This window comes from Triticum urartu, chromosome 5 (genome assembly GCF_003073215.2).
Source record: "Triticum urartu cultivar G1812 chromosome 5, Tu2.1, whole genome shotgun sequence".
NCBI classification, from domain to species: Eukaryota; Viridiplantae; Streptophyta; class Magnoliopsida; order Poales; family Poaceae; genus Triticum; species Triticum urartu.
In genome coordinates this window covers 333949135-333976373 of record NC_053026.1, presented here as the reverse complement: position 1 = coordinate 333976373, position 27239 = coordinate 333949135, and the positions used below count along the sequence as shown (strand labels likewise).

The window sequence follows — 27239 nt, the reverse complement described above, 5'->3', positions numbered from 1 at the left end:
TGTTACGGCGTGTACTTCACCGCCAAGAAGCCGAAGCCCTACTTTCAAGAGCATCCCGTCACGGTCGTATGCACCGCCCCGCTGGCCGAGATCATAGGCAGCCGGGACGCATCCGGCCGGGTGGCGAAATGGGCCATCGAGCTGGCCCCTTACACAATCTTCTAGCAGCCCCGCATCGCCATCAAGTCTCAAGCACTGGCCGACTTCCTCGTCGACTGGGCCGAGACCCAGTACCTGCCGCCGGCTCCCGACTCCACCCATTGGCGCATGCACTTTGACGGGTCCAAGATGCGCACCGGCTTGGGAGCCGGCATCGTCCTTACCTCTCCTAAAGGCGACAAGCTCAGATATACGCTGCAGATTCACTTTGCCGCCTCCAACAACATGGCCGAGTACGAGGCGCTCATACACGGGCTCCGGCTTGCCAAAGAACTTGGCATTCGCCGGATCCTATGTTATGGCGACTCGGACCTGGTGGTCCAGCAATCATCCGGCGACTGGGACGCCAAGGACGCAAATATGGCGAGCTACCGCTTCCTGGTCCAACAACTCAGCGGATAATTTGAAGGATACGAGTTCGTCCACGTACCGCGAGCCGACAACGAGCCAGCCGATGCCCTGGCTCGAATAGGCTCTACTCGGCAAGCAATACCAACCGGCGTCGCTCTACAACGCCTCCTCAAGCCATCTATCAAGCCGTCTCCAGAGTCCGACTCCATCTTCGTGCCGCCTGACCCCGATGCGGCCGGGTCCGGCTCGAAGAACCTAGCAGGCGACCCCGAGACTCCCGCAGCCGGCCCGGGGACTTCGGCAACCGGCTCGGGGACTGCCACACCCGGTTCGGGGACTGCGGTAGCCAGCCCGGGGACTGCACCAGCACAACAGCCGGCGGCCGACTCCAGCATCTCACCACCCAGCCCGCCCACCCTGGTGGCAGTAGCCACATTGGCAGTAGAAGAAGTCGTGGCTCCGTCATGGGCTCAGTCTATCCTCAACTTCCTAGTAAACCAAGATCTGCCGGCTGGCGAAACAGAAGCAAGACAAGTCCAACATCGAGCCGCACAAACATAACAACTCGGTACGGCGTGCCACACAGCATCATCACCGACAATGGCACGAATTTTGCCAAAGGAGCCTTGGCACGTTTCTGCGCAGCCCAAGGTATCCGGCTGGACTTAGCATCCGTCGCCCACCCGCAGTCAAACGGCCAGGTCGAGCGAGCCAACGGCCTCATCCTCTCCAGCATCAAGCCCCGACTGATCGTACCTCTGGAGCGCTCAGCCGGCTGTTGGCTCGATGAGCTGCCGGCTGTCCTCTGGAGTCTGCGCACTACACCAAACAAGTCAACCGGCTTCACCCCTTTCTTCCTTGTGTATGGTGCCGAGGCGGTCATCCCAACTGACATCGAGTTCGACTCGCCTCGAGTAACCATGTACACGGAAGCGGAGGCCAAGGAAGCACGAGAAGACGGCGTCGACCTGCTGAAAGAAAGCCGGCTGTTAGCCCTTAGCCGTTCGGCCATCTACCAGCAGGGTTTGCGCCGCTACCACAGCCGGAAGGTCAGGCCAAGATCTTTCCAAGAGAGCGATCTTGTGCTTCGGCTGATCCAGCGAACAGCCGGCCAGCACAAACTCTCGGCCCCTTGGGAAGGCCCCTTCGTCATCAGCAGAGCTCTAGGCAACGACTCCTACTACCTGATCGATGCATAGAAGCCGAAGGCACGCAAGAGAGACGACTCCGGCAAGGAGTCAGAACGACCATGGAACGCCAACCTCCTTCGAAGATTTTACAGTTGAAATGCAGTATGTATCACACTAACTTTTGTATTAAGTACGAGACAATAGGCCCCCCGAGGAGGGCTCGGGGACTGCCATCCCTTATTTTTGAATGAAAAGTATCATGCTTATGACCTTGTCATTTCATTTACTTGTTCCGTCCGGCACCGGGTTCGACTAGCCGGCTCGGGGACTGGCCGACTGGAGTTATATTAGAAGTCCTACCCGCAGTCAGACAAGTAGTGTGCCGGCTCCCAAGCCTTCTCTTGCCAAAAGTCGCAGTTCGAAGAACCGGCTGTCCGGCTGGCAAGAGTTAAAGGCAGAAACGGGCGCCCACACGAAAAACAGCTAGGGACTAACGGACTAATATAACAAAAGCCGGTTTTTCTCCCACCACCGACTGGCTACCAGAGTAGCCGGCCGGCCGGTTTCCATTCACTTCACTTCAATCCAAGAAAGCTCAAGTACTTGCCTCTTCCCCAAAGAGGGAAGGCGGCAAAGGAAAAGGCCTAAGGATAAAAAGCATACGCGAATGGAAACCGAACATGCACATAACAATATTTACATAAAAGACCTCCGAGAGGCCAGCATTCAACATAGTTTGGATACACCCCCAGTGGGTGGAACTGCGAAAACTTAATGAAGATTGTTCAAAAGACAACAAGCAGGAAAGATAAAGACGGCAGGTCAAGCTGGCGGAGCGACCGACGAGCCGGGCTGGTTGGCGGAGACGGTCGTGCCGGCTGAAGGAGCGGCCGGCTGGCGAACTTCGGCTTGGTCACCGCCTCCCGCAGAGGGCGCGCTTCCACGCGCCTCGTTGCTGGAGGCACGGTCGGCCTGAGGTCGGCCAGTTGTTCCACCAGCCGGCTCGATGTCTTCGTCCTCCTCCTCTTCATCATCCTCGCCCTCGTCGCTGGAGGCAATCTCCTCCGCCGAGTCCTCGCCCACCGCCGGGTTCAGCCCGAACCACTCCTCCGGCTGAGCAACACCGTCATCATTGATTTCGGGTGCGAAAACGCTGATGTCAGTGCACTCGGCGATCGTCGAAGCCCGCTGGGCGATGGCCGGCCTCACCTCCTCCAGCTCCGCGTCGGCCTCCATCCACCAAGTGCGCAGCTGGTCCAGGCTCAGCCCTGGGTACCAAGCCCGAACGAACTCCAACGCCCGCCAGGCTCCGAGGCGGGCCACCGACGCCTTCCAAGCCTCAAAGCGACCGACTGCGACCTCCAGCCAGTCGGCAGTCCGGCTTGGGGTGCGGGGGATCGTCTCGCCGGGCCAGAGGGCGGCCAACACTTGCGCCCCGGCACGTTGGAGCCGGCGAAGCATCCGATGAGCCGGCTGCAACCGCGCCTGGACAGCCAAGAGCTGCTCCTCAAGCGTCCGGTTCGCATCCGGCGCGATGTTGGCCCCCGCCTGACGGCGCGCCTCGCGATGGGCCTCAATGCTTTGGGCGGCGAAGGCGGAGTAGCCGGGGAAGTAGTCTGCACCAAATAATAAGCAGCAGCACAAGTTAAGCCAAAACCCAGGCGGCAAGGGGCAGGAGAGGGGCGAGGAAGGCGGCTTACCATCGATCAAGTCCTTGATCCGGCCGAAGCCTTCATCCAGTGCTCGCCGGGTCTCAGCCCAGCTCGCCGCCTCGGTCTCATACTCTGCCTTCAGGGCGGCCTCGCTATCCTGTGCCTCCTGCAGGGCCGCCTTGTGGCTCTTCTCTTGGTCGGCCAGCTTCTTGGCCAGGCGATCACGTTCCTGGACCAAGGCAGCGTACTCGGCGTCCTTGGTATGAAGGGCGGCCTTCGCTTCGCCGAGCTCCTTCCTCAAGTCGGCGTTGGCCCCTGAAGACAGAGAAAAAGAAAAACCAATAAGGAAAGAGTCGTCAAGAAAGATCCGACCCGACTGCTCAGCAGTCGGCCCGAATCTCGGGGACTACACCCAGTGGGTGCGCTGACGCGCCCCCATAGGAGACAGACAAGATCGAGTACTTACTTCGGCTGTCGGCCAGGTCGTCGGTCCTCCGGCTCAACTCCCGAGCCTGGGAGTTGAAGGCGGCAGCACGGGAGTTGTGATATTCCTGAAAGTTCAGACAAGAAGCAAAGTAAGGTAGCCGTCGAGAAAGATCCGACCCGACTGCGCAGCAGTCGGCCCAAATCTCGGGGACTACACCCAGTGGGTGCGCTGACGCGCCCCCACGGAAGAAATCAAGAAATCAAAAGCGGCCAAGAACGAAGGACTCACCCGGATGGCGGCTCGCGTCGACAGGAACTCCTGGGTGAACTGTTGCAGCAGGGCGGCCTGAGCTTGCAGCCGGCTCCGGACCCCTTGAGCCGCCACATTCAGCTCGCCAGTCCCCCCGCTGGGAGTCCACTCGGACGTGGCAGTGCTGGCCGCCTCCAGATCTTCCGCCGACTGGCCTGCGCCCGCGACTCGGCGCAACTCCGGCGGAGCGGCGCCTCCCCCTGCGCGCCGGCCCGTCACCGGCTGCATCTCAAGGCCGGCTCTGTCCTCCGGCTCACCCTCGGTCGGCCCCCCCGGCGCCGCTGACGATTGGCCGCCTTGGCCCGCTCCAGTTGGCGCTGCTGGCGGCGCTCTCCGCGCAAAGGCCACGGGGTCCTCCCCCTCTCCATCAGCGGCGGGTCTTGGACGATCTCCTCCGCCAAGGGCAAAGGGGTGTTGGGGGCCACGGCTCGGAGGGGAATGGCGAGCAGCGGAGGCTGGTTGCGCGAACCCTCCGCCTCCGGCTCCGCGGTCGCTGCCTCCGTCTGGGCCTTGGCTGCCGCGTCGGCCTGCTCCCTCGCCGCCTGGGCGGCCGCTTTCTCCGCCGCCTCGCGCTCCTCCCGCGCTTCACGGGCGTTCCGCTCTGTGGCCTCCCTGAGGTCGGCGCGGGGGTCCACGCGGCGGGAGCTTGAAGAACCTCCAGTCGGCCCAACTACGGAGCCGCCTGGACCACGCTCAAGGGAAAGCGGCGCCCTGTCCAGCAAACGAAAGAAATTAAGAAGAATGCTCGAACAAGAAGAGAATGATGAAGAGCATGCGACAAGGCAATTGACGACTTACGCTGAGACCGCCTGAGGCTGCTTCACCGCCTTGCGGAAGCGGGCCGCTTTCGCGGCCGCCTCGTCTCGCTTGGTCGCTGCGGTGGAGGCTTTGGACTTCTTCGGCCGACTGCCGAAGAGGCCTGAAGCGGCCCGGCGCTTCTGTGCACCACCACCGGCAGTCGGCGCGATGGACGAGCCCACGCCCTGATGGTCGGCCGCCGGCTGGCGACGCGGGGCGACTTCGGCTTCAGCATCGTCCGGCCAGTCCTCGAAGCTCGCGGTGAGCCTTGAGCCCCCGGGCTCGGCGTCGTCCCCCACGACGGCGTCTTCCATGGCGGCCGCCCCCAAGTCCGGGTCGTCGACGTCGTCTGCCGTGCGGTTGGGGGCATACTGGTGTTCTATCCCCGCTGCTCCGGTCGTCGGCGGGAGAAGGGGGTTCTGCTAAGAAGAACCGACTGATCATAAGCCGGCCATCATAAAGCCGGCTACCAACGAAAAGAAGAAAGAAAAGAAAGCTTACCATGGGCGGAGGGTTGGAGCGAGAATACGGCGCCTTGCCGTATCACCAGTCCTCGGCGAGCTTGCAGTTGGAGATATAGTTTACCATATACGATACCTCCGCGTGAGGCATCTCCCTGGTGCTCAGCTGGCTTGGGTCGAAGCGGCCGCTCATCTGGCACATCATGTGGGGCCGTCTTTGGAGAGGAGATACCCGGCGCTCCACGAAGGCGGCCACCAAGTCGGCCCCACTTAGGCCTTCCGACTGGATCATCACCCGAAGCCGGGAGACGGCGGCGTTCCCGGCCTGAGACAGTGACCGGGACCGGAAACTCCATGAGGGCTGCCTCCCAGCCGGCGGGCCGGCTACGTAAGCCGGCAGGTTGACGTGGTCCCCTTGCTCGGCGACGTTCTTCACGTAGAAGTATGACTTCTGCCAGATCTTCACCGACTGGATCAGGGGGATGGGCGGGAACGGGTTGTTCTCGCCCGCCCTCCTCATGGCGATGAAGGCCCCGCAGGGGGCGGGCACGCCTGCGACGACGGTGCCGAGTTTGCTCTGGAAGAACTCCCCCCAGAGCTACAGCGTGGGGAGCAGCCCCAAGAAACCTTCGCAGAGGGAGACAAAGGCCGACAGTAGCATTACCGCATTAGGCGTGAGGTGATGCGGCTGAAGGTTGTAGAACTCGAGGAAGGAGCGCAGAAATCCGCTTGCCGGAAGGCCGAAGCCGCGCAGGAAGTGCGAGCGGAAGACGACCCGCTCGCCCTCCTCCAGCGCCGGCGAGACCTCCGTCTCTGGCGCCAGGCGGACCCGCACGAGGTTGGCATCGGGCAGGCGCCGAGTCTGGCAGAGGAATTCAACGTGGTCCTCATGGACGTTGGAGCCGTCCCACGAGCTTGACAGTGCCATGGGAGCGAGACGATGTGGAGGCACGGCGGCGCTGAGACGGGAGGCTGCGGCGGCAACGAGAGGAAGAAACGAGGACGAGAAGGGGCGGAGCGAGAGAGAGAGCGTGCGAACCTCTGTCGCTCCCCCTCCTCCCCCTACTTATAGGCTCACGTGGCGGAGCCGAGGAGGCGCGGCGTGGGGAAACGTGGGGATCGATCGTGCCCACTCCCCCACATCCCGCGCTTATTGTGCCTTAACGACGAAATAAAACCGTCGCGGGAAGGCGAGCGGCTCATGTGGGCCACAGAAGATCCGCGCTCGGACCAAGGCCTGCGAGTGGCGGGCCCGGGCCTGCGGCGGCGTCCCATCGCGCGCGTGCGCTGGCAGGATCTCACTGCCACGTGGCCGCGGGATGGCCCGCGGTCAGCACGCAGGTCGACCCCTTTCCCGCCTGCAAGACGCGGAGCTCTCTGAAGTCGGCATACACCCCACAAAGTCGGCTCTTCAGGATGGGAAGCTGACCAAGCTTCTCGTCCCTTTGTCCGCCTCGGAGCTCGATCAGCTTCGGGGACTACTGTCGGAGTAAATAGCCATGGGTAGCCTGGCCGGCTTCCCCTGGCCCTTCTGAAAAAATTACGAACCCGTCCAGCTCTCAAGAATCCAAGACATGGAGCCGCCTTCCCCTTGCTGGCTGCCACCCAGGCCGGCTTTCAGAAGGCGGTCCGACTTTAGCCCTCATGAAGAAAGCCATGGGAGGGCCGACTTCGAGAAGCCGGCCGCGAGAAGGCCGACTCCAAGAAGCCGGCTCCCATAAAGCGGTCGAGACCGTACCCTCAAAGTTTGCACCCACCTAACGGCGGTGCGACGGGGCGTGGCTACAGTGAAGCCTGCCACCCCCGTATCCCGGAGCACGCATGGCACAGTGCGCCGTACGGAGTAGCCATGACCCGTCCGGCGCGGCACTATTGCCATGTTGACCCTGACGTCACCCACGACGGGCCGCCAGCGCGGCCCACAGACGGTGGGCCCCTTCGGGCAGAGAGACGCCCGAAGGCGGTCATGCCTCCAACCAGTCAGCCCAAGACAGAGCCGGCTCCCCGTAGCCGGCTTGCCGCCTCCCTTGAAGGAGACGCCCCATTAAGGAGACAAGACGCGGTGAGGCTACAGCGATCGCCCGACGGGCGGCGGCACTGTAGCCGCGCCTACCACGACGAAGCCCACGTCACCAAGATGGAGCCACAGTAACCCGCCGCCGACCAGGCCCTGGACAGTGGGGCCTGCCTGTCGACCAAGGGGCCGGCAGCCGGCGGGACCCACCAGTCGGCGGGCCCCAGCAGCCGGCGCAGGAGCCGGCGAGCGCAGTCACAGACGGCTGGGTCCCGCGCCTAGTCGGATTACCATTGTACCCCCGGGGGGTGGGCCTATATAAACCCTCCGGGGCACCCATGCAAAGGGTTCGACCCCCTGCTAGTCCTAGACACCCCACAAGGAGAAGAAGCAGGCTAGCCGTGCCCTTCTTCCTCCTCCCACCAAACATCTCAAGGAGCATTGTGTAGCTACTTGTTCATCTAGTGATCATGCGGAGACCCCGCAGAGCAGCAGTAGGGGTGTTATCTCCACGGAGAGCCCCGAAGCTGGTTAAGATCCGCCGGCGTGCATGTCTTCGCCTTATCCTGTTTCCAGGCACCGGCGATGTCTTACTGGCTCCCACAATGATAAGCCACCCGTTGGCATATGTCGCACCTACCACCCGACATCATCTATCTGCAACATTATCATCCCACAAAAAAAGCAAAAACTAATTATACCACCATATGTTTATACTAACCACATCAGAGAGATATTAGATCAAAACGGCCAAGAAAGCATCAATGAAGTTTAAAGAGTCTACCTTCTAGATCAACATTGGATTGTAGACTTGATAGCGAAATCAGTTATTGCAAGAGCATGATCCAGCAGATCATTTTTTATACCTAGAACATGACCTTAGTTACAATCATCTGTCAAGAACAATTTCATATCTGCATTTAGTCATACAAATAAATACAATCCTATAATTTAATGAATGAGGGAAAACAAGATAAAGCAAATTTGAAACCGGTATTAAAATGACATCACACATAAAAGGACCTTCTCCAGCCCCATGATGCATCGATATCTGAGTACCACAGGAGCTCTAACATCTGAATGGAAAAATCCAAAGACCACATCACTAAATAGCTCTCATATTTGAACTAAATCATTTTCTTTCATTATAACAATTAGTAGTCTACGAATTTACAGAAGTCGAAGCGGTACAAATAAAAGTGAAATCACTGTTATAATGGCACCTTACCATCCACAAATCATTAGCTGTATAGTCCTAATGCAAAATTTACAACATAAACTTTCTAGATCAGAGAATGAAGAAGACTCAGCGATTCTGAAATTACTAATATGGTATGAATTGTTTCCTAGGGATTAGTATAGAAACACATTTAGATTCAAGAAAATAGCTGAAAGGTGACGACTTCTCTTCTAATATGTGTGATAATTTGAACTCCTGGAACTCGAGGTACTAACCATTTTTAAACAAGTTTAAGAAAGTGAACTAACCGTGTTTCATTAGACCCAAAAAATCAAACCATTTGGTCGAGTAGTGCTCCTTTTATCATCAGCACGTACACCTGCTAATAATCAGCTTATGAATTATCCAAAGGAATCAATAATGTCAGGCACCTTATATTTAGATAAGTATCCAGGCATCTCAATGGGGACCTGCAGGTCGCCGTTGAGGTCCTGTCCAGGCAAACGCCGCCGAGGTCCGTTCCCGACACACAAAAGGGCCGACAAGGAAGGACGGTGGGTGTGGAGGCGGAGCTCGGTCTGCTACCGACGAACAACGGCATGGGATGGGGTGGCGGAGCTCAAACCCAACCTTTCCCGTTGTGCGTGACAAAGAGGATGGGCTGGAGGAGGCGGATCTGGGCTGGCCTCCGCCGCACGCGACCGGTGATGGAGCCGCCTGCCACATCTAGGGCTGTCTCGGATGCGGCGGCGTTGAGGAGCCCTCCGCAGCAGCGGCGATGCCTGCTACAACGAGGAGGAAGGGATGGAGCGCAGGAAGGGGCCGGAGAAGATGGAGCCCGGGGTGGGAGAAGGAGAGGGCACGAGCGCAGGGGAGGGGCGAGGCGGCGGCGGAGACAGAGGGAGGAGGGGTGGCGGCGATGGAGAGGGAGGAGGAGGCGCTCGAGGTGGACGGAGGGTTTCGTTCGACCTCTTCTACACTATTTTGCTGTTCCTTTATCCTTTTTATTTCCCTGCCCAATCTGTTCGTTCCACGTGGCACGCGCGAGGAGGTGCTCTTGTGGCGACTGTTAATGGGTTGTATACCTAGGATAGGGTCGTAGGCCTGATCTAGACACTCTCCCCTAGGACGTTACCTTAAAACCAGAAGCATTCGAAGAGGAGTCATCATCCACTCGACCATGAGGACTTCCACTCGGAAGACTTGAAGTCACTCGACCGCAGGGACTGTCACTCGACCACCAGAAGATCTAAGGTCACTCCAGACCACAACGGTCGGACATCGCCTCATAGCTTTAATGGTTATTATGTCTCTTTATTTACTAGCATTATCAGTAACGTCTCCCCTTTAATGTACCTTAAACCCTTTGTAACGTGGGCCGGCTGGGGTCCTGGCGCACTCTATATAAGCCACCCCCTCCACAGGCACAAGGGTTCGCATCTTTTGTAAACACACACACACATATAATTTAGTCGACCGCCTCCGGGCACCGAGACGTAGGGTTGTTACTTCTTCCGAGAAGGGCCTGAACTCGTAAAACTCGTGTGTACAACTACTCCATAGCTAGGATCTTGCCTCCTCATACCTATCCCCCATTCTACTGTCAGTCTTAGAACAACGATAGTCCCTGCATGACATTTTTTTTATAAAAGGAGTATATTAATATCGTGAAGATACCAATTACACCCAACCTCTACACTGATAAGATATCGAAAGGCATTAAGGATGCACACAACTAAGAACGAAATAAAAAAGAGAGAAGTATAAAAACAAAGACCAGTCGCAGTGACGAAACACTCACAATAGCAGCACTCTAACCACCACCAAAGACAATACCCGGACCGCAAAAGAGGTTCTCCAAAAGTGACACCTCCAAAAAAAGAAATAATGTACAAGCGTTGCCATCTTCCGATCAAGGATATGAGTTTTCACCCTGGAGAAAGTCTAAGATCCCAAAAGCAATGCCTTCAGCAAGGCCATTAGCAGGCACAACCAATGAAGGCCACCATGAGTTTTCACTCTGGAAATCACGGCTGGCACTCGAGAAGCACCACTAGAAAATGTTGTCCACGTGTGTTGTCGCCCCTACTGCCAAGGCTGCCGCTACAAGCCCTCAACACCCGACACACATGAAAAACATGTGTTGCCATTCTTCATCGCAACCAAAACTGCCCTCCGACATTACTAGATTCCGATCGCAGCCACCATGACTTTATTCACCACTACCAACACCATGGAAATCTATACTTAGACATGTCCCATGGCACTGACAAGGCAGCAAAGCTATGCGCCACGCCCTCATGTAGCCTCTCTGGCCGAAGATGAGGGCACGCCTGACCGGATCAATTCCAATCTAGATATCCAGTGGCGCCAAGCGCCAAAAGCTGAGATCTCCGAGGGGAAGACTGGAACCCATCGGTGTCCAGATTGATGTTTTGGAGCTTGAGGAACAGCAAGGCCAACCACCTCTTTTCCAGCCAAGCACACCCACCGACCATCCACTGGATAACCGGACTCCAACAGCCGCTACTGCGCCACCATCACCAACAGCCACACCAGGGGGACGCCCGCAGCTCACGCCGCCCTTGGCCCTCGCCGCCTGCGGCCAGATCTAGTCGTGCCGTCCGTCGCCGTCCCTGGCGTCTAGGTGCATGCCACCAGCTGCAGAGGAGCAGCGACGTTCATCCTCTTGCACCTCCACCATAGCGCCCAGCCCGCGCCACGCCCTGGCCCGAAGCGTCGGCCGTGCCGACCCCTAGCAGGCGAGAGAACCCCGAGGCCCCACTGCTGCTGGTAACGGCTGGGCTTCGCCCCGGGTGCACCTTCTGGCAGCGGCGAGGGAGGAGTAGGGAGGAGAAGGGGGCCTAGCAAAGGAGATCGGTGAGCCCTCCCCGGCCACCTCGTGGGTGGCGGTGCGGGAGGGTTAGGTCGGGGGAGATGGGAGCAAGATGGGATAATCTCACGACAAAATCTACCGGCTAATATTGCCTTAGTCTCAAATTACTTGTCTTAGATTTATCTAGATACAAATGTATCTAGACAGGGACAGAGAGAGTAAATAATAGGATGTGCCAAGTAAAACGAAATGGCCCCAAAGAAGTGTTTAAAAATGTCCAAAAAGTTTAATTTGAGCACCATAAGATACCGGGCTTTTAAAAAAACTACTTCCTCCCAATTCATATTACTTGTCGCTCAAATAGATGTATTTAAACATATTTTAGTGCTAGATACATCATTTTGAGCGACAACTAATATGGACCGAAGGGAATAATATTTTACACCCGAGTTATTTAGCTAAAAACATACAAAGGCCGCCATCCTTTAAAAAAACTACCACAACATAGCCATGGATTCAAAAAAAAATTCAGGACAATTCACATATATAGGCAGTTAACATGCCTATAGGATTAAAAACGGACACAAATGTAACAAACAAAAGTTGCCATGCTTCTAAGTAATAAATTGCCACATATCCATGGTTTCATATGTACATGCATGCATAGTTAGAAAAAACAAGAGAGTTTGTCGTATTGTTTAAATTTGCCATTGCTTTTAAAAAATTGTTGTGTGAGCAGCAAACAAACTGACATGTCTCTAATTTTTTTTACCATGGAGCGAAATTTGCAATGGATGTAAAACTATCGATGGGCCGGGAAAGTAATTTGCCATGGATGTAAAACTAGCCTTGCTTCTGCAATGCAAATTTGTCATGGCTTAGAAATTAAAGCTAGAAAAGAATATCTCATTGAACATGGCAAGTATATATATTTGTACAAAAATAGGTCATGTGGCAACTTAAAAAAATTGAAGCATGGTCACATTGTAAATTAAGAAAAAAATGCTATTGTGATAATAGAAATTGTAGAATAATTTGTACTGGACACATGGCAATATAGCAAAATTTTGTTGTTTTCCTAATAAAAAATCATGGCAAATTTGATATGGGAACACATGTGAACTTGCCATCATAAAAAGTTACCATGAGAGCAACCAAAAAACTACCATGCAATAAAATTTTGAAATGTTTGTAAAATTTCTTCTCAAAGCACACACGACAATTACAAAAAGAAATGTACTTAGTTTTTTTGAGAACAAAATTATTCCTATATCACCTATACGTGCATTGCAGAATTTATTACTCTCATAATATAAGATGTTATTACAACCGGTATATTCACATATTGGTTGTAATAACGGGAGATGATTCTCGGGTGCACCACCCCTATATGAGTATTAAATCCGAAAAACAAATCGGGGAATTTTTTTAAAAAGGGAATTTGGGGATATCAAACATGGATGCCCAATTACTCATGTGTGAAGTTTCGTAAAAAATACCAGGAAGCGCATTCTCAGTAAAAAGACAAAAAAATCATGTGTAGAAAAAAGAACTGTTTGGATGTATCGTAGGTCAGACTATATTTTCTTCACCATGGATACATTTTCTGGTATTTTTTCACGAAACTTCACACAGAAGTAGATCAGACACCCATGTTTGATATCCCCAATTTCCAAGTTTTTTGAAATTTAGTGATATTTTTTTGAAATTAATATTCATATAGGGGAGTGGAGCACCAAGAGCTCCTCTGTATTTTCCTTGTAATAACATCTTATAATATGAGACAGAGGGAGTATGTTTCTCTGCCATGGCACATATACATACAATATAGTAATAGCTCATATTTTGTTTTCACCAGAAGATAAAGAGCCAATGGCGGTGAGGATGGTTCAACAAGAGAATGTATCTGGTGAAACGAGCGAACTGGTGCGCCGAGTGCACCAGCGACATATGGGCCATTGGATGCAAAAGACAGGGACAGGATCGGTTAGAAGATGGGCCTGCTGGTACATTTTCAAAACAGTCCTTACAGCATAGGTAAATCAAGCAAATTGACCTCCGCCCGCACTCAAGGTCGTCTCCCTCCCCTTCCATCTCCTGTACCAGCACAGCCGCCGCCGCCGCGAGCTAGGGTTATGGCCCAGCGAGCTCAAGAACCAATCTCCCTCCCTTGAGACAAATTTGTGCGAGTTGCCTCCCTCTCTCCCTCCCCCCTCTCTCTCTGACATCAAGCGCGAGCGCCCCAAATCACACGGTCCGTCGGCGGCTCGCCGCGATTGCGGCTACCTAGCGACACGGCGCTGCAGCTTCGGGGATATCAACGCCGCGGTTGATCAGGAGCCAGCCATCGTCTTTTTATTGCTAAAGGATCCACGGTATGAGCACCAAATGTTGTTCTTCTGTTATGCACATGCTGTCTATTTTTTCAATCCTCAAGCTTCACCGATTTGTTTGAATCTAGTGGCATTTGGGAAACTGAATATTATGAGCACTAAATTGATGTCTGACGTGTAGTTATAATGGGGAAAAAATGCCACTAATTAAACCCGACAGTGGAAAAATAGATGAAGGGACCCGTTCTGGTTTGTGTATAATTTTCATGTACGCTTGCTAATTTTATAAAAAGATTTGTGGATGAAGAGACTTGATATGTGATCAAACTATTACCTGGGAGCCTTCATACATGGCAAGATTGTATTAATTACTAGTTGCTCATGTGATGTTCTAGACATGTATTTCACGAAATCAACGAGGGGATCTGTTCTGAAGCGACTAAAGATGTTCTTGGTATCCATTTAAATTTTTTCATGTTAAATGGAAAGGCCTTAACAATGTTTGATTGAACCTTCTCTGGCATTACTACTTAAAAGTGCTCCCCAATTTGTCTTTCCGCAATCACATTGTTGCTTTTCTCTGACTTAAAATATTGATAAGTGCTGCTTTCTTGTAGGTTACTCCAGTTCTGTACTTTTGGACATGTATGTGATGTTTTGTCATTTTTTTGCATGAAAACAGGTAACCATGGAGTCAATGGCAAGTACTGCTCTAAGTATTGGGTCAACTACGGCAATGGGAGTTGAAGATGATGCCAGCAGCTCTGCCGTGGTAATTAACGTGTTGCATTGGTTATGTATGGCACACTATTTTGTGACTTGATTGATTTTTTACCTCAAATTGGTAGGGCATGATCCGGTTGGTGGGAAATGATGAAAATACCTACAACACGCCAAAAAGAACTACCAGTCTTCCGTTTTGTGTAAGTGTTTTTTTCACGTCGATTGCACGAGCTTTAGTTCATGAACTAAACCGCTGTTATATTGCATTTTAAGGGGTCAACATATGAGCCTGAGTGTGATGATAACTTAAAGCCCGTAATTGGCATGAAGTTTGACACCTGGGAAGAGGGCATGGCACTATACAAAATGTATGCTCATGAGGTTGGGTTCTCGGTCCGCACATGGACAACACACAAAGATGATCAGGGTGTACCAGTGTGGAAGAGGTTTGTTTGTGCAAGGGAAGGTTGGCGAAAGGTGGCCACAGATGAGGAAAGGATAAAGCCTAAACGGAACTTCAAGTTAAGCAGGTGTGGTTGTGAGGCTATGATCGGATTCAAGAGGCAAGATGACGGCAAATATGAGGTTGCCCGATTTGTCCAATCGCACACGCACCAACTTATTTCGCCAAGTAAGAGACATCTCATTAAGTCAAAGAGAGAAGTAAGTAGTGAGTTGAGGACAAAATTACTTACATGTCATAAGGCATTGGTTGGCACATCTGCAGCATATCGCTTGCTTAGTGTAGAGAAGGGGGCCAAGCAAATGTAGGTTGCACAAAGCGTGATTTACAAAACTGCCACCGTGATTTTAAAAGAGCAATTAAGGGAGCAGATGGACAGATAATAGTAGATATCATGAAGAATAAGCAAGCTGCCAATCCAGCCTTCTACTTTGATTACCAACTCGATGAGAATGATAAACTTACAAATATTTTCTGGGCCGATAGTATATGCAGAAAAACTACTCATTGTTTGGTGAAGTGGTGTCTTTCGACTCCACATACCGCTTTAATAGGTATGACTTGGTGTTTGCCCCTTTCACTGGAGTTAACAACCACAAATCTTGTGTTACATTTGGTGCTGCTTTTTTATGGAATGAGAAGCAAGAATCTTATATATGGTTGTTCAAGACTTTCTTAAAAGCAATGTGTGGGGTTGCACCTAAGCTAATCATTACCGATGAAGATCAAAGCATGAGAATAGGGATAGAACATGTTTTCCCGAACACTATACATAGACTTTGCATGTGGCACATCCTCATGAAGCTTACGGAAAAAGTTGGTGCGACCCTAAAAAATAGTCCAGATTTCCATGAACAGTTTATGTCATGTGTTTGGGGATCAGAGACACCAAACGAGTTCGAGTCAAAATGGTGTTCAATAATTAATGATTTCGGGCTAGATGATAATACATGGTTGCAGGAGAAGTATGAGTTACGACGATCATGGATTCCGGCATATTTTACTGATTTCCACCTTGGCGGAATCTTGCGTACCACATCAAGATCTGAGAGTGAGAATACATTCTTCAGACACTTTACTAACCGGAACCTTGCCTTGATTGAATTTTGGGTCAGATTTGAAACAGCTTTGGAGGAATAACGGCAAAAAGAATTACAAGAAGATAATGCCAGCCTTCATACACTGCCTATACTCAAGACTTGTTGGAGTATCGAGAGTCATGGTAGAGAAGTGTATACTCATGAGGATTTTGCTGAATTTCAGAGTCAGGTGCTAGCAGCGAGGGATTATTGTCATATCAAAACAATCACGCAGATTGGTGAGCTCCGCACCATCAGCATTAGCAGCAACAGTGGCAAGGTTAGACAAGTTAGTTTCAACACTAGCACTAAGGAAACACACTGTTCTTGTAGGATGTTTGAATCCTTGGGTATCATTTGCCGTCACATCATTGTTGTCCTAAAGAATGAGGGCTGTAATGAAATTCCTAGTCAATATGTGCTACATAGGTGGACTAAAATGGCTGCGCGACACCTTGCCTATGATGCCAACGACCATGAGCTACAAGGGTCATCTACATGTCTTCCACCTGTCATAAAGAAGTTGTACGCGGAAACATGTTCAAATTTCAGCTTGGCACTTCATGTCGCAAAACATAGTGAGGAGAGATGAGATATCTTCACAAGGCTATTGGTGATGCCTACACACAATTGGGGCAGGAGGGAACAGTTAGTGAGCAAAGTAAAGTTCAAGAATTTGAATCCTTCATTGGAACATCATTCCCAACTGTGATCAACATTCACCCACCAGATGTAGCAAAAACAAAAGGGAGTGGTAAGAGATTGAAAAGGGGCTCGGAGCAGACCGTGACCCAAAAGAAAAAGAGGTAAAGTGACAAACCATGAAAATTTTGTTCATGCCCTTTCTGAAGTTGTACTAAGATGGTTTTGTTACTCTTTACAGGGCCAAAGAGCATCACAAAAATAAGTAGTTGTGGTGGTCTCACTGATGCGATGTTGGAATAATTATTTTTAGTCATTTTGTGTAGACTTGGTATAGTGGAAATCAATCCATTCAAGTCTGTGCTTCTCTGTCATTTACGCACTTTGATTGTTCCAGTGCAAAATGGCCGTATGTAAGAAGTGAATTTGCCATGCCAAATATATGCAACATGTTATGTAATCCTATTATGGTACCCGTTACCATGATCTGTGTATAAGTGTACAATTTATGTTTGGTGATGCGATGCAAAAATGGAGATGCAATTTGCAAAAGTTGACTGAGATTACCTGTTTTGGCATGGAACGCCTACTTTTTGCCATAATTATACAAGATATGGTCGATAATACCATGTCTTATTTTCAGGAATATTTCTGGATGACGGTTCTACAACAATGAATTGATCAAAACTCTGACACCAGGCCTAAAGTTTGAGAAATCTCAAAATGTGCAATGCAGTAGAATATGTAACATTCTAGATGTATAAAAAGCTGTACTGCTTTCCAAGTAGCAGCGTTAATCTGTTGTAGATTGTACATGAAGGCATGTCTCATCTTCATTTATATATTTATTTGACCGAGCTTTTGTTTTAAATTGTGCATAGCACCTGATAAAATTGGTAGATGTGCGGTTGTAGTAGCTTATGTAACTGTTGCGTGATTGCTCATTGCTGACTTTGGAAAACAATCTAAAATTTCCATGTAATATTTTCTTTGTACAATAAGAAAGTTGAAGCAACTTTATAAATAATTGTTTCTGTTGAGTTGTTTCGTAAGTGAACCAAAGAGATTTTATTTTGCAGCATTTTTTACGGAATTCGAGTGATTTTGAGCTTCCTGTGGTGATTCTGGAGAAGCCTGCCTAGGATCAGATTAGTTCATCTCTAAAAGCTACAAGGTGTATTTTCTGGAAGTATACCATCATCTAGTCTAATTATATAATTTTGCTGACCATCTTGGGAATTACTTTTCATCACGTCTTTCATGCAAGAACAATAGCTATCAAGAGATCTCTGAACATATTTTCTTTAGATTCTTCCATGCATCACAAGCATCCACATAAATTGTATGACAACCACACATCTAAAGTACAAAAAGCTTGCCATATTTTTTCTAACAAATGTACATTCTCGCTGATTACATGGTGCCAAAGAAAACAAAGCCTGGATAACCAGATCGGGACTAGCACAAGAGGTGAAATTATCAGTTTCATCATCTGTCATCTTGGGAGACATGAAGATGACTCCTATGAAGATTACCCAACCATAATTCATCAGCATGGGCTGATTCTTTGACCTCCTAGTTCATGCCTCCAGCTAATCGGTTTGAAGCCTGGTGAAGATGCGAAGGAAGGCGATGCTTGCATTTTTTCCATGCTTATCAAAGGCAAAAATATTGTTGGAGCGGGCAAGATGGCCCTGAATCTGAATAGTAGCGAATAGTCTGCTCTGGAACAACCATAAAACCATGATATAGAAAATAACGATGGATTATCCTCTATAAAGGGGTTGCTACATATAAAACACGGATTCCAAAGTATCAGATTTTTAGAATATAAAGGACAGTTCACTACTAGAGAAAAAGTGATGCAACATTGGGGATACATATTTGTTTTGGCTCGGCGGTAGTCAGCTAAAGAAGTTTTTGTTAAGTACTGAACGTGCAATGTTGATCAGTCCTTTTAGAACAACCATCAGTCAGTCGTACAATACAAGAAACAAAATGGCAGCTACTACTTATAGCTAGTGACCAATTATAGGAACGTTTAATCTATGAGGTTTTGCAGATATATTATAAGGAACACCGACATTCTGCAAGCCATGGGTTACTAACCTGCATGAAAATAGGGAGTACATCCCTTGTAATTGACATGAAGATTGTACAAATATACTGCTCGTATGTTAATTTGGTACCCACAACACACTATTCCAATTCTGAATCAACAAAAGTATGCCTTTTCAGTCAACTAGAATAACATTGCTCATGCTTATCTCTCTGCCACTGGTTTAAGCAGAATGGGGGAAAGGCGTGGATGAAATTGTAATAGCAAAAATACCCTTAACAAATGGATAAAGGAAGAAGCAAACGTACCAAGATCCTTGAGCTGCTGCAGATGGTCAGTGCTGCTGACGGCGGTGGCGGTGGTAGGTTGAGTCGCCGATGCGCTCACAACGAGCGACCACTGCCAAAGGCGAAATCGGGGCACTCTTTAGATGTTCCGGTGGTAGGCTGCTGCTAGAAATTTCAAAAACGCAGATATTTGAGTGAGACGTCGCTCGATTGGTACAGGATTGAGAGAGATTGAGTGAAATTTACTAACCCAAAATCGCCTGGCGGCTGGCGCATTGGTACAAAAGAGGGAGAGAGCGGCGATTGGATTCAGTGAAGATCTTGAGGGAGGGAGATTGGTTCTTGAGCTCGCTGGGCCGTAACCCTAGCTCGCGGCGGTGGCTGTGCTGGTACAGGAGATGGAAGGAGAGAGAGACGACCTTGAGTGCAGGCGGAGGTCAATTTACTTGATTTACCTATGCTGCAAGGACTGTTTTGAAAACGTACCAGCAGGCCCATCTTCTAACCGATCTGGTCCCTGTCTTTTGCATCCAATGGCCCATATGTCGCTGGTGCACTCGGCGCACCAGTTCGCTCGTTTCACCAGATACATTCTCGGTTCAACAAATAAGCATGTTTCATGTGACTCTTGGGAGATAAAAAAGTTCATGCAAACAAGTTATGCTGTGTGTTGGGTGTGTACAAAAAATGTGGCATTCCTTACAAATACCCAACGTGTCACACTACTATGCGGTACAACTGCACGCTTCATGATCCATTCAACGGCAAAGCTGCTCTCTCCCAAAAGAAAGGAAAATGAAAGAAGAAAAAAGCTGCTACACACACGAGTAAACAAATTTTTTTGCCCCTTATTGTTTCTTTGCTCTTAAACGAACGGAAGCTGGGCAACATGTCGAAGGGAGTAGCGGAGCAGTACGCATTATTTCTTCTGAGCGTTAGTCGTGACGAGTCTGCTAGCTAGAGAGTGTAGGCGACGATTGCTGGTATCGGTTAAGGTCATCCCAGACCAAGTGCTCGACCTCCTCCCACGACGTTGCAGCTCGCAGCTCTTTCCACAGCCCAAATATAGCTGCCAGCACGTTGTCCTCGTGCAGCATGCAGTAGCACCTGCAATGTAAGAGCACCGTGCATCAGAGCCAAACATGTTTCTCCCTCCCTTGGGAGACCGACCGACTGACAAACCAACAAGGATCACTGATCATTCCGAGATAGAGCGCAGGGAAGGATAAAACACGGATAATGTGGGCTGCTCTGATTTATTTATGCATGTATGCACTTACATCGCGCGATATGACGCAGTGCTGAACTTCGAATTCCGCACCGACTTGTAGATATCATTGTTTGATTTCCCTCTCAGGAAAGGAAGCTGGTAGCTTCTTAGGTACTCCCTGAGAAGATCAATATCCCCACGGAAAACATCCAGGTGCAGCGGAATCAAGTCACATAGAGGATCCCCTGTTACGACAAACAGTTTTTGGTCGCAATCAAATTAAGATCAAATAAATATAAACTTTGATTTACAATCTAACAGAAGTTTTCACAGTGCAGACTGGTAGATATGAGCAGCTCAATTTAAGCATTTTTACAGATATATAGTTATCCCATCTTCGGTTTCAGATGCCAGTATTACGCAAACTATTTTGTTAAATGTTCAAATAAAGCAATGTCAGATTTCCAGGGAACAAAGTGAACTGGCCGCTTACCGATGGACAGATCACTGAAGTCAATTATATTAATTGCATCCAGTTTCTCCAGATCTCTCTCACAAGTGCTTTTGGCATCAGTGAGGGACCTCTGAGTAAGAATGTTATCGTCCATAATATCTGAATGTATCCAACAAGGGAATGTGTACACTGAGTCACCATCGTCATCCTGATTGTCCAATCATACCATTAAACACAAAGTTTGACCACAGATGCATATGAAGAAGATGAAATTGAAAAAGTACCTTAACAAACTTGATTAGAGAGCTCATATCAGCAGGGAGATATTCTTCAGCCTTCTCAATTAAAACTGTTGGGACAGTACCCCCCCTTCACAGATATGTAAACAATGTTGAGGTATAAAGCAGCGTATGGAATTCTATATAAATATAATATTATGGATTTATGGTAGGCTTGTAGCATTTTGGCTAAAACAACTCAATACCAAATCAATGCATAGTCATTGCTACTTATATATTGCTAATGTTGAAATGTTAAAATAATTTCGTCAAAGAATCATTTTAAAGAAATTCCGTAAAAAAAGAAATATTAAAACAATAAATAATGTAATGGTTATTTATTGGATGCCTGCCTCTACAATTTTTTTGTAACCCTAGTAGAGGATTTTAAGTTGCAAGTGAACCATTCTATAATTTGACAATATCTTCTTAATCACTTTACATCTGACTGTGGTCTGTGGACACAAAATTGACTTGCAGACCCACAGTTATTGGATAAAATAAAACTGAGCAACAAAATGTCCTGTTTTAGTAAAACTCATTAAAACTAGCCAAATAAACCTGCTTTAGAAGTTTTTCACTTACCAGTTAGCTAGGTGCTTCTTTATATTATTCCTTCTTCCGTTTAAAGTAGAAATTACTTGTTTCCATTCAGGTGGATCACTGTCTCTCACATTATTGTCTTCAGGTTTGGGTAATGGTTCCCCATGTGGAAGGGGTAATAAATGGATATTTCGCATTTGAACTCCCAAGGATGATGCCAGATTCAAAAGGTCAGCCTTGGACAATGTATCACGGCTAAGAAAAATGAAGAGAACAGTAAGCACGTATTTACATAATTAATTAAGTAATTACTCCCATTTTCACTTGAGAAATGAATAAAACTTACACACGAGCAAAGATATCCCCTTTGCATTTTCTCGTAACCATGTAAGGCCAAATAGGTTTGTTTGAACATTCAGTGGAACTATCCATTCCAAACTGCTGTTTGCTCCATAATCCAAGAGGAAAACAGCTGTTTGTGTAAGAAAGCTCCAGAGGATAGTATTTAGCCAAAACATCTGGCATTCCTTTTCCATCCCATGGGACTGTTCTGTAGACGCCATCTTCGTACACAAGAAATCCACTTGCAATGATCTCAGGGACGTGGTTGATCAAAGGCGAGCCAACTTTTCGCAGAAGATTATAGAACTCAAGCTGCATCAGGAAAGTGATCAATATCGTGAGTGTTGCATTTAATTTTATTAAGTTGCAGAACCAATGCAACATTACCTCTGTGCCTAAACCATGGGCAGAATAACCCAGGCCTCCTTCAGCATAGATTTTAATCACATTGTCAGAAACAATGAAGACCTGAAAAATTGTGGTACAGGTTATATTCACATACCATGCAACAATGAGTGTATATGCAGCGCAATATGATACTAACTGGCATCATAGGAGTATCTTAGAATCTCAGATATGTTTAATGTCTTGGCATTGGCGCATAGCAGTGAGCAAGTATGTATATCTATAAATCTTCTAAAGTCGGAACCAACCTTGCAAGGCAGAAACCACAGATGCAGTAACAAGTAAACCAGGATATTCTACACGAATCAATTTCTGTGAGAAATAACCCTAACATGTTGAGTAAGTATTTCAAACCAACACGAATTACATGATACTAACACAACAGAATTATTTATTGACAGTTGTAAATCTGAGACAGCAAGTAAAAGTAATTGTATACTTACTGGGTTGCTACCTGTGCCAACAGGAAGCTTCTCATCCTCTGACGGTGGTGGTAAACTATGGCATGCACTTATTTCCTCTAAGCATGCATACCATTTGTCCACACTTATTGCTAGGCATGCACCCTACAGGAACAGACATATATGTTGGCACAAGGAACAAAACATTATCAAGAAACAGATATATAAACCACATGGTATTTCATATAAAAATTGACAAAGTAAAATTTATGTAAATGATGGAACAAAGATCACCTTCCATATTAGTCCTCTCAGTTCAGGCTTAAGAACCCATAGCCTTCGCAGCCATTCTCTTGCTTCTCTCTGGCCAATTGGATTAGTAGGACTCCAGACAGAAGTATAGTGATCTTTTTCCTTCTCAAGAAATTGGGATAAGAAACCTATATCATACGAGAAAACTTGGTTCTCCAAACTTTCATGGACATCTGAGAACTCAAATGAAGCACACTGATTTGCACTGTTTGAAGCTCTTCCGGACCCTGAACCTTTCAGTCTTTTTTCTGCACGAGTCATGTCATTGTGGTTCCATGCACTCATTGTTCCAGGCGGATGATTTTCAATATCTCTAATAGATTTTCCTGGAACAGCAAGTAAGCCAGCACGACAAACTCCTTTGTGACAGTGACCAGGTGCCATGTCTAGACATACATGCTCAAAATTTGATTGATTGACAAAGTTTTGTGTAACTGCGACAGTAGTCTCAAGGTTTAGAACACAATGCCACCATCCACTAGGAACAAATATGGTCTCTCCTGGTAATTGTGTGCATTCCAGTGGTTTCTCGTGTTCAGCAAGATGAGGATAGATATCAAGCCACCACTGCAAACGATCAAAATAATATGAAATGATATGGGGGCAAAGTTTGGAGAAAAGCAAAAACAGTAACAAGTTATTACCTGCAAAGACGCTGGAGTCTCAATGTCAACATCACCATCCTCATCACTTACATGTACCGTGACACCACCAGGCACTCTTCCTGGAGGGTACAGTGCCCATCTATGAAAAAAGGTGGATATCATTAATGGAAACACAAATTCTTGCCCCTTCCAAATTTTCAGCATTGTACAACATGGGACAATCAGCTTTAACAGGTCAAGAGGAGTACAAGTTTAGGTATAGCATATCCCCGCACCGTTCACAGTATAGGGTTACGATTTTTAAGTTTCAATTAAAATACAAAAGCATGCACTCAAGTTGAATCACATCTTTCTACTGCCCACGGCTATCTTCTGTCTCTGTTCAACATATATGAATATGCGTAGGATTCTCGCTTGATTCTCTCTCACTCCCAAGACATTAACTATGGACATCCTGACTAAATTTGTCTATCGTCAATTCAACACACCCAATTGGCTGATTATTTCTACACAACTGTTTTTTCACATCAGATTATAAAATAAGCAACACACAGAACAGCGACCACAAACTGCATCAAAATAGAAGCACTGCAATGACCTTAAAGAACCAATAGGCAAGAAATTTTGCACAAGATCTGTGAACATTTATTTAAGGATCCTGATAAGTGCCACATGTCAGGTACGAGCACATGGCAACTCCGAACGTTTTTGATGGGAAGTTTAGTGACGCGGGGATGGCAACTTTCGTGCTTCAGTTTATTTTTTGACAGAAACATGCCGTGTGTCACTGGAATTTGCCATCCTTGCGTGACTGTAATTGCCATCGAAAAACATCAGGGCCGGAGTGCCACGCACCTGACGTGTGGCACTTATCATTTGGGTTATTTAACTGCTACTAGTAGCTTTCAAATTTACAATCACATGGTGAATACCACAGCTTGAGTACACTATCGAGTAAATACGCACACACACATATATATAACACATGATCCAACCTTTTTCGGCCACAAAGAAGAGTATTCCACGCACTGGTTAACCCTGGGTCAACATGCCAAGAGGCACCTGATCTTTCTGGTCCAATAATAAGCCATCTGAAAGCAGGTCTTTGTTCATAATCCAAGACACCAAAAAGATCTTCTTGAAATAAATGAGGTACTCTGTAATCTTCCAATAGTGCTGGTGTTGTTTCTCCAAACTGTAACAATTTCCTGAAATAAGTTTCTTTTTCTTTTCATAACTTTAGTAGTAAATGGAATGAAGTGATGATTACCTTATCATCAAATATATAAAGAGGATCTTCATCATGCTGGAGTTCCATGTAAGAAACATAGTCTTTCAGTTTCATTATTATCTTCTTAGGGCTTCTTTGTGATATCCTAAATGTAACTTCACCATAATCATGCACCAGCTGCTGAATTGCCCATTTAGTCCTTGCTGGCCAGGTTTCAGCCAGCTTACCAAGCAAAACCTAGTTGTGCAATACCATCAGTATGATTTCAGAAAAACATGATTGCAAAACAATAATGTAGAAAATCCACATGTTGTAAATCTGAATTAAAAGCAAAAGATAATTCAATTCTTACTGGGCCTTTTCCATCATACTGAGAATGGAAATGATCCAAAGAAAGGTCATCCTTTCTTTCCACATGTCCATTGTCAAAGGAATAATTAGTCAAAGTAGTAAAACATCTATACCATCTCCTGTATAAGAACAAGGAATTGAATCCTGCATGAAAATAAGTATGAATAGGGAGATAAACAAGGCAGATAGAACAAACATAAAGTAGATGTACCATACCATCAAAATGACGAGCCTTCTGCTCAAGCTCACTATTTCCGGAGCAAAGACTAAGCCTGAAAACGAAAGAATCAGTGTCTAACCTTTTCAGTCAGTTTAGGATTATTTTCAAATACAGAATGTAACAAGACAATATAGAATGGTCATATACCTAGACAATGTTGTTTTCTTCCAAGAACCTTTGTACTCAAGATGACCACCAACAGAAAGATATTTACTCATCCAGAGAGGTTCCTCGTTGCAAAGTATGTACATGACACTGCAAAGTGAAAAAGATTTAAGGTACTGCTTCATCCTACCACCATTTTAAGGTAGAAACACAAACATGACAGATGGTCTTAGCTCATGATCTCTAGATAATGACAATGTCATAAATCAGGAACCACTTCCTCTGATACTCTAAAACCTGCCGTTTAGGACACATACATGGCCTTCAAAATACAATGTGGACCACTAGTTTCTTTAAAATCATCCATAAAATCTAAAAGAATTGTATATTATGGAAATACTTCTCGAGACAAATTCACTGATTTTCAGGTATCTAATATAAATGATCGTAAAGATAATACTGGTAGTCAAAATTTCAAAAAATTGGCTCTCCCTTTGTCTAAAATGACAGCTTTTACAGGACTGGGGGAGTATGCTTTTATACCTGTCCAGCCCAAAATAGGTGATTTTTTATTGCGGTGCACACAGAACATGAAAGAAACTAGTGCTTCATGATTTTTCTCTATTTAGCTGTATAGTTATTATGTTTTTACTTCTACTACGTACTAGTCTAGTACGACTACTAATACCAATAAGCATTTCGTGGATTGTTGCATAAGAAAAAAAAGCATTGAGAAGCAAAACAACTCGCTAACATCTATTTCGGATCGGAGACAATACTCTGATAGTAACGTCAGTTTCCATGTCTTTTAATTCTCTGGAACAAATTGATTGTTATATTTTACGTAGAGAGTTATAATACCAAACACACGAAAGGATCGGCCCTAAATATGCAGGCTTGGCTTAGTTACAAATATGCCATGGAGCAGTCTAATTCTAGAGGATAAACATGAAGAACAGATCAAATATGTCTTCGGTCTTGGCAGCTAGGCAACTCTCTTCGTCCTAAATCTTAATTCATAGATTGAGGAAATATTTTTCTTGAGTTTATAAAAGAAACATATTAGTAAAGAGAGTCCGACATACAGAAATGAACACGGGCGGTTTTGAGTTTTGACCATTGAGCTGATCCAAATGTTCCACATGTAAGTTTCATTTAAATCCTCAGGAAACATATCGCTGGGTCTCATTTATGTGCATTATAAAACCTTCTGTCACTTTAAAGAAAAATCTGGCCGCCATATTTACTTGAAACAATTCCTTACTTAACACTATCTTAAATTTCGTTTCCTTATTTGACACTGAAAACCTTTTTCTTCCTTATGTAACAACGAGTCTAAATTTTATGCCTTTTATAACACTTTCGTCTATTTTGAGCCTAAATGACAACTGAAAAGATCCTTTTGCCCCTCATGTGGTATGTGTGTGTGCGGGACAATAACACACGCACGCAACATCAGCGCGAGGGCAGTAGCACACACAACACACACACAGCAGCACGCACACACGCAGCACACACACACACACACACGCAACACACTCACAGGTAGCAGCACACACGCACGCATCAACAACACACACACAAGCAGCAACACACACAGCGAAGTAATATACATCCAGTATTGTAGTAAGTTCTTTCAAAATTATATCATACATGATTTTCTCCTTCATAAACTCCGCCACACCAGAAAAATATTCCTGCCTCCGCCACTGCACGCACCACACATGCACACAACAGCATGCACGTACACACGCAGTAGCAAACTCACACACAGCAGCACACGCGCGCGTGCACACACACACACACACATGCAGCAGTAGCACATACATACGCGCACACAAACAGACGCAACATCACAGGCAAGCGCACACAAACATAC

General features: G+C 47.4%; 2 protein-coding genes and 1 long non-coding RNA gene across 5 annotated transcripts; 1 reads left to right on the top strand and 2 right to left on the bottom strand.

Annotated features, from left to right (window-relative positions):
* Positions 1-4115: 4115 nt before the first annotated feature.
* Positions 4116-5556, bottom strand: LOC125508878. Its single transcript, XM_048673676.1, has 2 exons — positions 5328-5556; positions 4116-5245 (listed from the first exon to the last, which is right to left on the bottom strand). The coding sequence occupies exons 1-2, from the start codon at positions 5328-5330 to the stop codon at positions 4823-4825; spliced, it is 426 nt and encodes a 141-aa protein (XP_048529633.1). The 5' UTR covers positions 5331-5556; the 3' UTR covers positions 4116-4822.
* Positions 5557-13362: 7806 nt separating this feature from the next.
* On the top strand, positions 13363-17062 carry LOC125508877. The gene is made up of 5 exons (XR_007283857.1): positions 13363-13692; positions 14333-14422; positions 14499-14573; positions 14647-16721; positions 16799-17062. It is a non-coding gene; the product is annotated as an uncharacterized LOC125508877 (long non-coding RNA).
* Positions 17063-19539: 2477 nt separating this feature from the next.
* On the bottom strand, positions 19540-26016 carry LOC125508876 (F-box protein At1g78280-like). Of its 3 annotated transcripts, XM_048673673.1 has the most exons (15): positions 25403-25989; positions 25252-25307; positions 25037-25179; positions 24724-24921; positions 24449-24648; positions 23493-23592; positions 22831-23415; positions 22579-22701; positions 22118-22198; positions 21735-22042; positions 21431-21643; positions 20852-20936; positions 20607-20775; positions 20184-20358; positions 19540-20010 (listed from the first exon to the last, which is right to left on the bottom strand). In XM_048673673.1, the coding sequence occupies exons 1-15, from the start codon at positions 25543-25545 to the stop codon at positions 19857-19859; spliced, it is 2733 nt and encodes a 910-aa protein (XP_048529630.1). In that variant the 5' UTR covers positions 25546-25989; the 3' UTR covers positions 19540-19856. The 3 variants fall into 3 exon arrangements, with proteins under 3 accessions (XP_048529630.1, XP_048529632.1, XP_048529631.1); XM_048673675.1 differs by lacking the exon at positions 25403-25989 and having other exon boundaries at positions 25037-25154; positions 25252-25270; XM_048673674.1 differs by lacking the exon at positions 19540-20010 and having other exon boundaries at positions 20244-20358; positions 20607-20726; positions 25403-26016.
* Positions 26017-27239: the final 1223 nt, after the last annotated feature.

What these genes read in the sequence shown, in the direction of transcription:
- LOC125508876 (XM_048673673.1), bottom strand. Translation starts at nt 25,545, where the DNA reads ATGAAGCAGTACCTTAAATCTTTTTCACTTTGCAGTGTCATGTACATA. An exon ending in GGGGATATCTTTGCTCGTGT is followed by an intron (nt 21,644 to 21,734) that starts GTAAGTTTTATT and finishes CATTTTTCTTAG; the next exon opens with CCGTGATACATTGTCCAAGG. An exon ending in CTTCAGTGATCTGTCCATCG is followed by an intron (nt 20,359 to 20,606) that starts GTAAGCGGCCAG and finishes TTGTCGTAACAG; the next exon opens with GGGATCCTCTATGTGACTTG.